Source organism: Terrapene carolina, unplaced genomic scaffold (genome assembly GCF_002925995.2).
Source record: "Terrapene carolina triunguis isolate 2854851 unplaced genomic scaffold, T_m_triunguis-2.0 Scaffold604, whole genome shotgun sequence".
NCBI lineage: Eukaryota > Metazoa > Chordata > Testudines > Emydidae > Terrapene > Terrapene triunguis.
The window spans coordinates 1271717-1286493 of NW_020664955.1; the positions used below are offsets into that span (position 1 = coordinate 1271717).

Below are 14777 nucleotides of genomic sequence, written 5' to 3' on the forward strand. Positions count from 1 at the left end.
TACCCAGTTTACACCCAGGGAGAGGAAAAACAGCAGACAGAATAGGGAATTTAAATCCAGCAGCCACACCCACCACAGTCAGTCTCCTCAATACTGCCCTAAGATTTTTTTCCCTTCATGTAACTAAGTACTACATAGTTGCTTCAGGGAAGGTGTGGGATAGGGACAAGAAAGTGGGGCCACAAGAAGATTCATCTTAAGTGGTCCACAACGGAATGTTTGAAAACCACTGATGTACTTTGCAGTGCTCTTCCTGCATCAAGGAAGTTATCAGAAACCACCCAGGCCATTCTGCTGGAAATTTAAAACCCCCCTCTGCCCCCCATCCTAAATGGAACCAACATGTCACGGCTATTGACCATCTGGTGTCTGATGCACCCTATAGTTTGCATCTCGCACTGTCCCACAGCTGAGATTCAGTCTTGCAAGACATGACAGTTCTACATTACAGTTAATTATTCCCCTATTATTAGCCACATGTAACAGACAGATCTTCATAATAGCATTTAAAATTAAAAATTCTCTCCTCCAAATTATCTTTGCTCTACTACTCAAATTCATTAGAAGGCATCAGACTCCCCATAATAGCCTGACTTCTAAAATGCCAACTGCAGGGCCAGATCAAAAGGGGACACTAATATGGTCAAAGTAAGTAACAAGATTCAACTCTCTACTAAATAGAGAACAAGAATTCAGTCAAACCAAACCCCCAAATATTCTCACACAAAAACCTCATAACATCCAATCTGTCTGCATCCTTCACCCAGACAGCCTAGCCTACAAAGAGGCAGATAGGGCTGCTGGAGAGAGCAAGAGCCCCATTGCCTGTATTTAAAATGAGGGAGTAAGAAGCAGATAGCTGTCAATATGGCAAAAATGCTAAAAGAAGCCTCGAAAGAAACCACACTTGGGTGATATATAGCTACTCAGCAGAATTTAGAGACAATAATTTTTATAACTATCATGCTCAATGCTACACTAAAATGCAGCCTGATTTGAATTTTTATATTTGTTCCCTCTACCTCCTAATTAATCTCAAGAGTTAACTAGATTTGCAGCTTGCCTCTGCAATCACATGATCAGATAATATTTTAAGGAAGAAGAAAAGATGACGTCGAGTTGCAGTATTCTAAGGCAAGCGTGAGAGCTTTCATGGAATCCACAAAAGTCTTCATCTAGGGACACAAAAGTCCTTTTTTCCCCTCTAAGGAAGCCCTTAAGAAGAGCAGTAGTTCACACGAGACAAAAGAAAAGCCTACCTGCACGAAGCACGGACTCCCATTGATAGAGATACCCCTGAAGATGAACCAACAGTTTTCGAAAGAGCCATTAAAAAAGAATCAGCTAGCAGATTGTTCAGGCAGCAGAGGTGCACACACCACTGGTGGAGTGCTGGCTCTCCCTGAAAGCAGCAAAGCTTTGTGCGAGAGGGAGGGAGAAAAAGGATTTGTCTCCACCACCTAGCTGCAGATGCATAGCACTGCATTGCAGGTAAAGGGCCTTGCAGCAACACTGAGGGGGTTGCTCTCAGCTGAGCTTTCTGCAAATTTAGTCATACTCTGGGTTGAACATAAATAGATTCACCAGATTTCCTTGATGTTTACTTGGTTCTACAGTCTTCCCCTGAAGAAATGCTGAATTCAGTCAGATTCAGTTTTATCTTCCTGAACTGAAAAAGCCACTCCTGATTTTATCTGCCTGTTCGACAGCCTTTTATGGGACCAACTTCTGTTGGAGAGAGAGACATGCTTTCGAGCTTACAGAGAGCTGAAGAAGAGCTCTGTGGAAGCTTAAAAGCTTGTCTCTCACTGACAGAAGTTGGTCCAATCAAAGATATCATCTCACCCGCCTTGTCTCTCTATCATCCTGGGAACAACATGGCTACAACAACACTGCATATTCAACAGTCCACTAGATTCACAGCTTCCAATGAGTATGAGTGTCATTAACTGCTGATAGTCCAACCCTTTTGATATAGAAACCCCAGGGCAATAAAGCAGGAAATGGAGGGTGTTCAAGGTAAGAAACATTTTCGTAAGTTATTCCAAACTCCAGCAGCTGTGGTTACAGAAAGAACTCCTCATCCTTTGTTAAATCACACAAAGATGTGAGAATGTTCTAAATCATTTAAAAATATTAACTGGACATAGCTTTCTAATGCCAGGTGTTCAGCATCTTTCTTGGATGCCATAAAGGTATTTCAGCACACATTTATCTTCGGCTTTGTGGAATTCACAAGGGGAAACAGATCAGCAGAAGTAAGACATCAATGTACAATTTCTGAGTTTGTTGGCAATTAAAAATGCTTTCTGATAGAAGTACTTAAAATTATACACTATGGATCTTACTCTGTAGTACTTACTGAGGTAAATCTCAATCAGTTTAAGATTTCCCCTCATGACAGTAGGATTGGGCTCTTATCAATATTCAACTTATAGTCAACATTGAAGAATACTTAACTCCCTCAGTAAATTACTCTTTAGTAAATTCAACACTGCCTTTTAATTTAATAAAAGCTGTCAAAGCCACTTGGCAACATCTACATATCAGAAAAGTCTTAGTTATATGCAGTATTTTTTACACAATAGCCACAAATTACTGTGTATTTACAGAATAAAACACACAATTACTCCATCAACCTTCGTTGCAAGAGTTCTGGCTCCTTAGCTTCTTGTGGGAATCTACTAGAAGGGCATTCAGGTTTGGCCATCTGGTGAGAGAAGGCTGAAAGGGATCCTTTTACTTGTTCCCCAACTGCTTAAACTAGCCCGAACAGAGAGGTAGAGAAGGTAAAAGCTTTATCTATCAGACACCCTGCCTGCATGAAACCTTTTCTTATTCTCCCACTGCTGTTGCTCCATTTATGTTATCAACAGTAGCCAAGCACTAGAGTAGGCCACTGGTACCACTGTGCCATCTACTTCTGTTCTAAGCTGGTCTATGTTAGTGCTCTCTATGCTGTTAGTAGCAGTAGAACTGCACCACAGCTAGTACAAAGGTGCAAGATTTCTAGACTTGCCAGCATACACAACCTGAGTTTACTGGGCTATGTTTGCATTTCATTATCACATCTAAGAATTTTATTTTCTGTACACCCACTAGTCAGGAGCTAGAAAGGCATTTAAACCTTCCCCCAGGTGACCAAGAATAAAGGAAGGACCGGTGCCTTTTTGTAGCAGTCTTGTATGAAAAATAAACTTGTAACAAAATATTCTCCCCCCTTGGAAACATCAAAAATGCTACATCTGTCTTCTCTATTGTGTGTACCTGTTAGCGGCTCAAATGTGAAAATGGCTCTCGTGCTAAATGGAGGGATACAGTGATGAAAGCCAACAGCTTTTCCCCCCAAGTGTTGTTACACAAGTGCTAACTAAAAAGTCACACCACCCTTCCCTTACCCTCCTTGTCATGTACTCAGGTTTCACTTCCATAGTAGCTGCAATGGAACTGTGCAACAGAGTTTCACCGTAGATAAAGAACCCATCTTCCCCATTTTCCAGGTCACCTCTCAGAGGCCATCAGCCCCATCTATACAAAGGTGATGAAACCTTTGAGCCATTTGCTAGCCATGAGTTTAAGATTTATGTGAAAGGTTTTATCCCCATTAAGAGAGAGACTTCAGTTGAGCAATCTTCAGAGTGTAGTAATTAATCCAGCGTAAACTAAGGCCCGGCCTGCCCTTAAACTAGATTGACAATAGCCATGTTGGTCAGGGGTGTGAAAAAAAAAATGCGCCAAATGCTGTAGTTTTGCTGACCTAACGCCTAGTGTGCACGCAGCTAAGTTGACAAAAGACTGCTTCCATCAACTTAGCTACTATCCCTTGGGGAGGTGGTATTCCTACACTGATGGAAACAACTCTCCAGTCGGCAAAGACTGCGTCTTCATGATATTATGCTGGCACAGCTATGGCAATTTAGTTATGCCAGTCTAGTCTCCACAGCATAGTCATAACCTGAGTTACAAGGATAAGGTATTGCTACTGACTCATTCTGGAGTTCTTCCAAAAGGTCAGAGTCAATTTCCACCTTACTCATCTTGCCCATGTTTTCCTCATGTCTGCATGCCCTTCGCAGCAAGATCTTGCTTCACGGGCAAGATGTTAAAAAGGTGTTTTTACTTTTTTCCTGGAGGAGACTAAAGCCTTTGACTAGGCTCTTAAACCCTGAATACCCATCCCACCTTCGCTTTTGACATTAGTACATCAGGTCAAGTTCTCCCCAAGAGAACGACGTCTGCCTAATTGCTGTTTCTTAGAGCACCTGCAATGAGAAAGGCAAGATCTTATTAATGCACATCCAGTCAAAGGAATGCCTGCTTCTGTTGCCAGCCTCCGCGCTTTTCTTATCCACAAGGTTTGCAGAGCAACAACATTGAGATCTCTGCATAAATTTGACAAGTCATTATTGTTTGGACTCAGTCCTGTAGTACAAATTCAGGTACGGCATTACAGAATGTGTTTCCAGGTTAGGTGGACATCGCTCCCTCCCTCCCCCAAGTTATTTTTCTAGTTTAACTATTTTGAGGAATCAGCGTGTGTGTATACACACACACACACACACACACACACACACACTGAAGTTTGTGACACTTGTACTCTCCTACCACTTTGCTACCTTGAAACCTGCATATGTACCTTCTCGTTACAACTTATGGCTAGTCCGTTTCACCTACATCCTTGAAACTTTTTAAATTTGAAGGAGCTGGGGGACCAAATATAATTCATACTTTATGAAGCAAAGTTACCATCCTGTAGTTCTTGTTCTTAAATATTTTGTAATTATAGGCGATCCACCCACTCTCTCATAAATTTGGCATAAGTTTTTATTCTCCCTCCCTTTTGTTCAAACACAGAATTGGTAGTTACAACCAACAAAGGCAGGCCTGTGACATCTGCTGACGTAGTTTAACAGTTTCAGAACTATAAAGCCATAGGAGTTCTATTGTCAGGAGAAGAACTCACAGGTGGGGAGATATTCTAATAATTCGTTTTTGAAAAGCTATGTTTCTCATAGCAGCCAACGCATACAAGCACTTTTGTTTAGTGGGAGTTCAATTTGAAGATTAGAACCACTGAATTCCACATTAAGATTGTGCTAATGTACACATAAGCGAAATGATTAAGTTTCTTGTTCCTCACTCCCACTCCCCCCACAAGCATTTAATAGTTCTACAAAACAGAACTGTCTGCCATATCAGCTGCACAAGCTGTGAAGAGCTTCCATGGAAACCAGCAGTTTAATTTATGTCTTGTCATGTGCAGTTTGATAACGACTTTTGTATTCGAATGAAAAATCTTGTGGGCAAGTCACCAACTTTTGACATGTGTTCTGAATGCTCCTGGAAGGTTTTGCATTGGTATTAACTGCAGAGAGCAATAGGAAAAATCTAATCCAAAGCCCTAAGGGAGGGCAAAGCCTTCAAGGAAGAAACTGAGGACAAACTTGAGAAGGTCAGGACCAGAAGATATTCCAAGGGAAATAGAAAATAGATGTTGAAGAGATGTAATATAGCAAAGTGAGAAGCCACCATAAATACCATTCTCTTGTACTCCTGATTTCAGTAAACTCCCTGCTTACCAGGGTGCGAAGGTGGGGAGAGAGAAGCTGACCGACTTGCATCTTGTGAGCCCTCAATTAAGTAGTGTTTGTTTTGGGGCAGAAAAGTGACTGATCAGACCCCAGTGCATCCCAAGAGCCTTACCTGCAGGACTATGGGTAATTGCCCACCACTATTTTAGATTAAATAAATGGGAGATTGTTTTGTATCACAAATGCTGTGTCTGTTTACTCTAGTTGAGATGTTTCCTCATCACTGTACTACCACCTCTGCATCTCCACTGGTGGTAGCAACGGTGGGAGTGCTAGGGTGACAGGACACTGACACCCTGTTTCTATCCCCAATCTGCTCCCACACATCTCCATTCCTGCCACTCAGAGCAGACACCCACACCTGGCTCCTGTCTACCCACTGACCCTCCCCGAGCAATCCCCTTTCTTACTTCTCTGAATCCCAGTGTGGCTGCTTCCTCCATCTCCTCTTGCTGCCAGTGACTGGGTGGGGAGAGAGGGTTGGTGAAATTTGATGGCATTAGCTTATTTCAGTTAGTAATAACAGTCAGATTCTAGACTAATTTAAACGCATTTGTGGATGAAACAGCATGATAGCTGAAGTTTTACTTAGATAACAGATGCAGATCACAAAGTAATGGAATTTTCTCATTACAGAAATTGGCTCTCAACTGACAGAAGCCTCTAAAGCAGGGGTCGACAACCTTTCAGAAGTGGTGTGCCGAGTCTTCATTTATTTAGGTTTTGCGTGCCAGTAATACATTTTAACGTTTTTAGAAGGTCTCTTTCTATAAGTCTTTAATATACATACAACAATAGTTTAGTTATAAAGTAAATAAGGTTTTTAAAATGTTTAAGAAGCTTCATTTAAAATTAAATTAAAATGCAGAGCCCCCCGGATAGGTGGCCAGGACCCAGGCAGGGTGAGTGCCACTGAAAATCAGCTCGTGTGCCGCCTTCGGCACACATGCCATAGGTTGCCTACCCCTGCTGTAAAGAGTCATTGGCTCAAATGTGTGTGTGTGTCCACTGCAAAAGCCTTTAGAACACCTACAAAAATGCTTGGGCATGCCAGGAAAGACTGAAAATATAGAAGAATATTTTGCATTGATAACATCTGTCAGAGGATCTCAATGGGCTTCACACAGAAAGTTCCCCCAATTTTACAGATGGGTGAACTGAGGCACAGAGATTAGTGATTTGTTTGAAGTCCATGTGTACCAGAAGAATCAGGAAGAGAACTCAGACTCAACTCCATTCCTGTTTTAGCCACTATAGTCATGTGGCCCCTGGCATATCAAACAATAGTACACTCCAATCCAAGTACTGCATTTATGTTTAGTCCCTGTATTTTAGTGCTGTTTAGAGTAGGGATCATCCTTTATTCTGTTTGTACAGTGCCCACCACAATGGGATCCTCCTGGTCCACCACTGCAGCTCCCAAGCACTACCCCAACCAAAGTTAAAATTTCACATATCAAGCAATTTTGGGTGCCCATCTTGACACCTTAAATGGCCTGCTTTCCAGCCGAGTGACAAGTGCCCATCTTCTGGAAGTCAGGTCCCTTTAAGGTACCTCACACTAGGCATTCAAAATTAGTCACTTTTGAAAATACAGGCTACAGTCAATATTAATGAAGTATAGAGGAGAGCAGATGACCTTCATAAAATGAGACTTCAAAACCTAGGATCATTTAGCCTGTAAGGGAAAAATAACTAGGTAGATGGAACTTGAGGTACACCTCTACCCCGACAGAACGCAACCCGATATAACACGAATTCGGATATAACGCGGTAAAGCAGTGCTCCGGGGGGCGGGGCTGCGCACTCAGGCGGATCAAAGCAAGTTCAATATAACGCGGTTTCACCTATAACGCAGTAAGATTTTTTTGGCTCCCGAGGACAGCGTTATATCGGGGTAGAGGTATATTAAGCTATAAATGGTACAGTGAAAAAAGTCAACCCCTCATTCACCATGTCCCATGACAAAGGATCACTCAATTAACCAGTACATTCAGAAATCAAAAGGAAATACTGCAGAGGATAATCTACAAAAAGACAAGTCAAACACTATAGCTATATAGTCACTATTTGTAGTTATTCATGCCAATGGTAATAAAATTCCATGGTCACGCTGCCACCCTTTCACTCCCTGCATACACAACACTGAGTACTTTGCATTATAGTTCTCTACTTTTTCTGAAGCATCAGGTATAAACCACTGCAGGAAGCAGGATATCAGATTTGATGAACCAGTAATCTTATCTGGCATGGGAAAGCCAGTATGATAGTCAGTATCTGGGACATACACCCGTATAGTCAGGTGCAGGTCTGTTCCAACTGTCTGACATGAAGAAAACAAGATTTTTTTTAACCTGATTGCTAGTCTGTTTATACTGTGCTGTGGTTCAAGGAATTCAAAATGGAACAAATAGTTCTTTCTACAACTGCTTTGAATTTGAGTGAGTTTTTTAGTCTAATTTTTAACCTCGAGTTTTAACCTCAGCAGCATCGCACAACAGATCTTTCCTCACAGCAGATGGAAGAGAACAGTTCGATCTTCTGAATGTTTGCAATATAAACTGCACTGAATAAAAATATCAAAGTTCCCAAGCAATAGACTATCAGAAACCTCAAATATCTAGTTCTATTATAATTTACAGGAAGTACACTTAATGCTCAAGACTGCGCACACAGCATGACAATTACAGATGTAATCTACACTTCAGAGAATGTGCAAGCTCAGAAAATTTCAATTAAAATTGGCTCCCTGTTAAATTGACTTTACAACTGATGCACTTTTGACAGCTACAAAGTGACAATAGCCAATATGTGCTGGTGATATCACCTTGACACCCACCAATTCCAATTCTAAGTCACAGCACCGAATCTGACCCAGAACAATTAAAGTACCAGAACTCCTACAACAAAAGCAGGACATATTCCAGTATAAACAATATGATAAAAGTCATATCAAATTAACCTTGTAACATCATCAAAGAATGCCTTAGACATGTTCTTACTATATATCACTGCTGTTATAGCTAAATTTAAGGATACTCACGATTAGCAGAGCTGAAATTACATTTTCCCATTGTATTTTGATTCATGGGAATTCAGGTCACACAGATATATGCTGATTTTGCAGTGTCTCCACTTAGCCTGCTCTGTTTCCCATGACCCAGCAGGCTAGTGACAAAACTGTTTCTTGCTGAAGCACAGAGTTTTTGCAAGTTTCAACACACTAAAGAATCACAAACACTAAGCTTAGCAGGTGTAATGTCACAACCTGAATGCCCTTGCTCCAAACAAAAGTTGGCATTCATATGCATTTTTATTACCAAGTGTTCTATTGATTATGGAAGAATACATATAGAATTTTACTGGAAATACATTGTGAAGTGTTCTCAACCTCAACCCATCATTACCAAGGGGGGGGGGGGGGGGGAGACACTTTTTAAAACTGCTGTTGTACAGACCTTGCAACAATGGAGGCTAAACACTGAGGGAAAACATTGAGGGCCAGATTCTACTAATCAATTTCAGTGTGATTTCTCATGGAGTAAAGTACTCAGTGAAAATAAGGGGAATGGGGGAGGGAGGTGGCAGGCAGAATTTGACTGGGTGATAGTTTTTCAGTGGGTTTTTTTCCAGTGAATCCTAACAATCAAACAAATGCCAGAACTTCCTATAGTCAGCAGTTATGGAACTGACTGACTAAAGACACTATATACGGTCACACATTCAGGACACCCTCAGATAAGTTAATGACTTTCCTGTTTGGTCACCGGTTACTAAAAGACTCTTCTGTGTATTTGATTCCTTACTTCACCCTGTATCCATTCCTTCACCCTAAAGCAGGGGTCTCAAACACACGGCCCGTGGAGTTATTTCCTGCGGCCCGCCATAGGCGCCGACTCCACCAGTAGCCGAGCTCCCTCACCCCTCCCCCCGAATGCACTGCGTCCCTGCTCCTGAGCCTACCTCCCAGTGCTTGCCACTTAAAACTTTCCAGGAGGGAGGGGGGAGGAGCAGGGACACGGCGCTCTCAGGGAAAGAGGCGGGGCCGGGGATTTGGGGCAGGGGGGGTGGAGTTGGGGCAGGGACTTTGGGGAAGAGGTAGGAAGAGGCAAGGCAGGGGCGGGGCCTCATGGACTAGACAAGCAGTCTGAAGTATGAAGTTCAGCATGTATGATTCTTTGCTGTGAGTAGTTGGGAAGAATGTGTTAGAAGTGGCAATGTATTCTGTATGAATAGTTACTTTAAAAAGGTTCCTGCCATTACAGCTATGTTGATAGACTGTTAGCGTAGATCATCAGTGTTACTGACCACATAAGGAATAGTTACAGGTGTTTATATTTTATTAAAACCCCTCTTCACATTACAGTTTTTAAAAAGTTGATACATTGACTTTTAATAGCATACTATATTACTTATCATTTTTGACTGTACTTTTGTATTGTTGTATGAAAAGGTTTCAGTGATGCGGCCCTCGGGTCAATGTACTAGTCCTCATGTGGCCCTCGTGGTGATTTGAGTTTGAGATCCCTGCCCTAAAGTATATATTATATGGTTAATGTGTCTAGCAGCCTTCTCAATTAAAAACCTTTCAACTAATGGCATCAGAAATTTAACGTCTACTTTGACAGCTTTCGTTTCAGTTTAACTAAGGGCTAGTAACTTGACTTTTTAGATGTAAAGAGCTCTCCCTACCCATCCTTTATATATCCTAGTTCAAAAAGTTAAAAAGCAAGTCCTGGAAAAAGGTAGTAAAAAGATTCACATTATTTGTAAAGCAAGAAGTGGTCACCTTCTGGACAATTACAATCTAAATGGCTCAAATAAGTTGCTGCCTGCTCCGCCCTAACTGTGTACAACACTACCACTGGATTGCACCCTCCCACGCCCCTTTGCCCCTCTTAAACACATAGGAAATACCATAAAGTGAAAATAGTTTCTATTGTGTAACTTGAAGCAACAGGTAAAAGTTAAACAGAGGATATTGTGAATTCTATAACGTGACTTGTTGCAATATACGTCATTAATTGTTCCATTAAGTACACCGCTACCCCGATATAACGCTGTCCTTGGGAGCCAAAAAAAAAATCTTACCACATTATAGGTGAAACCGCGTTATATCAAACTTGCTTTGCTCCGCCGGAGTGCGCAGCCCCGCCCTCCCCCAGCGCACTGCTTTATCGTGTTATATCCGAATTTGCGTTATATCGGGGTAGAGGTGTATAATCTCTGTTCCACCATTTGAGACATATATACCAACAAAGTATTTGCTGCTATTTCACTAACAGTTTATAGCTAGTATATTTTAGAGAATTATTTGCTCTAAAGATTGGCAAAACACGAGTGACAAACTAATTCATTAACCACGTCAACCATTCTCTACTTAGGGACCGAATCCAACATGCATGGTGATCAACTGTAGTAGGGAAAATGCTTTTAGAATTAAAGCTGCTTAGCCAAATGTTCAAAAGCTTGCTAATCAGACAAGAGCCACAATCCTCCCAGAGTAAGGACAGGAATACACACACCACCAGGTTACAGTATTTTATGATGAATCCCAATTTGTTCCTCCACTCCAGCAAGTAGCTGTGTCTCCTCAGAAGTAAAAATATTTTTGTCCAACTGCCCTTTCATCTCTCCTCTTTATCAAAGATCTGACCCTACTGGATAGTCAAGGATAGAAAGCCAAGAACCAATTTAAGTAACGGCCACTATATTTACACAAGGCAGGCTGGTTAACATGGACACGGAACTGTTTTACAGCAAGTGATGCTACAGCCACTCAACTGTAACATTTAACCTCAGAACAGTGAGATCCTTTACTGTAGCAAGCCTCAGTTCTTCTTAGGGGATTAACAAGTTATCTACAAACTGGAAGCCATGGAGACAATATCCTAATCACCCCTCAAAGGCAATTTTTCCTTTCCACATATCCTCACTCTCCTAACTCACAAGGTGTAGTAGGTAAAAAGTTAAGTCCATCATGTTCACTCACATAGGAGCATCATCAATTATTACTTCATGCCAACTTATTGCAAATGTCCCACAGATATTATATGGTGTATTCTAGAGCATGTGTACACAAGCATGCAATTAGTTCAATGTGTCTGCCTCAACACTACACTTTCTACCTTCTTAGCAGCAATATATTTTCTATCATTTCTATGTTCCCTTCATCCCGCAAGTGGGACAGGTCCAAGCAGAAAATTCTTTTCTGTGTGATGTCACGCCAAATAAAATACAGGCAGGGAGGGAAAAAAAGCTTTAGAGGGCCTCATACATTACTAGCGCCTCTTCAGACATTCTATTTAAATCAATACATCAGTTAAGAATGCTGAACTTTATACAACAGATCTGAAGATCATGCAACTAAATTCAGTAAACAAGCCATGTGCCACAGCAGAAGATTCACAATGTATGTGCATAAGACAACATTTTAGAATTCAGAGCAGTGAGCTTGCAGGAGACCTGGGTACTATTAATGGCTATCACTGACTCACTATATGACTTTAAAAGTAATACTTTGAATTTAATTTTTCACTTGGTTCTCACATCACTTTATAAAAGTAGGTATTATTGTTACCACTTGCCCACTGTCTGATCAAGGCAGAGTCAGGACTAGAAATTGGGTTTAATGACTCAACCCTGAGAGCTCCTCCTTTTCTTGATCTATAAGATACAGATACAACTTACTCGCCTTTGTAAAGTGCTTTGAAATCCTTGTATGAAAGGTGTTAAACAGCTACAGAGTATTATAACAGAAGAAATTCTGCTGGCACAAAAGCGTGAGTTACTGAAAATCCCACCTCCTCCAAGAGAGGAATAAAAGTATATTTTTATTAGTGGGCTAAAAACCAAGTGGCTGACCCTCAGTACTCAGTTTCAAAACCATGACAAATTCAGGACTAAGCAGTGTCCTGATGGAGGCTTTTTGCATTTAAACCTTAAATTTCTATTTGCGTGTATACTGGTATGTATTTTAACTTTTAGATACAAGTTATACTTAAAACCTTCACAACCTGTTAATGTACAATTTGCAGATCTGATTAAATGCTTGTAGAATTGAAGTCAATGCTTGAGAGAAAGAAAATAATACTGCCCATAATGAAAGATGGTAACCCATGCAGCTCCCTGATTTTTTAACTCCCACATACAAATATTATGTATGTCTAACATACCCTGCCTCAGCACAAGGGGCTAGACTTGACCTCTTGATGCCCCTTCCAGCCCTACATTTCTATGATATAATGTTTGCTTTGTAGTGCTGGGCTCCAGACGGTTTAGTAATCCATTTAAACAAGCGAGCTCCTGTCTGCTCCATTTCTGACAACCAGACCCAAAAAAATCCATCTAAAGATACCTCAATGAGCTCTGTCCAGTTGAAGAGATGTGGTCACGCCTTGAAATAAGTTTATGAAATACCATAGAAAGGAAGTTTATAAATGTGTACAAGTAAAAAGTTAGTACTTTGGTGGGCAGATTTTTCCAGTGAGTTAGATAATTGTTTTGCTTAATTTCTTTTCTCTATGAAATCTTGAAACGAAATGAAGGAAGGAAGGAAGGAAGGAAGGAAAGTGAGATGCAGACTCAAAAGATCCGCAAACCAACTCCGCAGTATAATGAAAGTGATAGAGTTATTTTGTAGACACACAGTGATCACAATCTTTGTAGATACAATATACAAACCTCTATAGAGGCCACATTATATTCTGTCTAAAAGACGGATGTCTGAGTTATTACAGAATTAAAAGTAAGAACCTATAATGATTGATGGGGAATAGCTCAAGATCGGAGATGTCAATCCCTTTTCTGTACCTTCCACAAAAAAAGCATTACTTTGACTTCCCCCCCAATTTATTTGATATTAAAACTGTCAGATTATTATTTTCAGTCCCACCAATAACCCTTCCCCAGAGGCAGTTTATTATTCCAAGTACAAGACAATTATAGTTTAGAAGAGTTATAGTTTTTAAGTTAGATATTTTTTAGTTGTATGAATTCACCTTACAGTAGCTGTTCTCAAAAATATATGTAACAATTATAGGAACTTCTTCCATATCCAAGTTAGCTGAATTCCTAGAGCTACTTAAAATTTAGCCTCTCGTATAAACAAACAGGATTTGTAGCTCCCACTCCCCAGAATCCACAGTGAGTATATGGAATATATTTTGAACACTTCAAAAAGATTTATGGAGCTACTATGGATTTCTGTAGTGTAATAGAGGTTTCTTTTAATCTCGCTTACTAAAAGGAAGACTTTGCACAAAACTATCCACCTCTAAGAGATTAGTAAATTTAGTGAAAAGCATTATTAAAATCATCTGCAAATCAATCAGGATACTCATTTGCATATGTCATTTTATAAGCTGATAGTTAAACTGAGATGCTTTTCTAGCCTAAATGATGCCTAGGAGACTGATCAAGAGAGGCAGATGTAGGTGTCATTTCAACCATTTCATGATGAGTCAATGGACCCCTTTAAGGCTCATAGATATGGTCCAGTTCTTACATTAACAGAGAAGGGGTGCACAGGGGACTTTTAGGTAATAACCCTGTGGGGAACCTCAGACTTTACCCTCCAGGGATGCCCTGTAGACCCAAAGAGGGAGGAAATTCCTTGTCCTCAGAGCCAAAAGGAGATCCCTTCAGTTACCCACATGGAGCCACCAGACCTTGCTCCTTCCCACTTAAGCTCAGGAAACCAGGGGCTGTGTTTATGGAAGAGAAGCCCAAGCCCAACATCCCCACACTGGACACCTGTTTCCAGCTGCATGGCTGTGGGGTTCGACTTACTTTTTCTGGGCCTTGTCCTTCTTGGCTTTGGTCCGTTTCTTCCGGGCCTGCAGCGCCAGAACTGGGGGAGAGAAATGCAGACTGATGAGATGGGGTAGGGCGAAAAAGGTGGGAGTGAAGCCTGCAGTGGGAGATGCATACTAGAGGAAAACAGAGGTTTGAGGGGGCAGGGAGCATAAGGGGGGGAAGAAGCAGAGAGACAGGAGAGGACAGGGGATGTAAGGCAGGCAGACAGACAGGAGGGGGCACACCCACGGGGGTGGGGGGAAAGCAAGGCAGACACAGACAGACAGGAAGGGACAGGGGGCAAGGCAGACAGACAGGAGAGGGCAGGAGGCGCACCCACAGCGGGGGCAAGGCAGACAGACGGGGGGGGGCAGGGGGCGCGCCCGGGGG

The 14777-nt window shown here is 41.4% G+C and overlaps 1 protein-coding gene across 1 annotated transcript in view; it reads right to left on the reverse strand.

Moving 5' to 3' along the window:
- Window positions 1-14777, reverse strand: part of SRPK1 (SRSF protein kinase 1) — a 45321-nt gene that overhangs the window by 27829 nt on the left and 2715 nt on the right. Inside the window, exon 2 of the mRNA XM_026659182.2 lies at window positions 14382-14521. Within this exon, the coding sequence (XP_026514967.1) occupies window positions 14382-14521 (140 nt within the window). The remainder of the gene's footprint in view (window positions 1-14381; window positions 14522-14777) is intronic.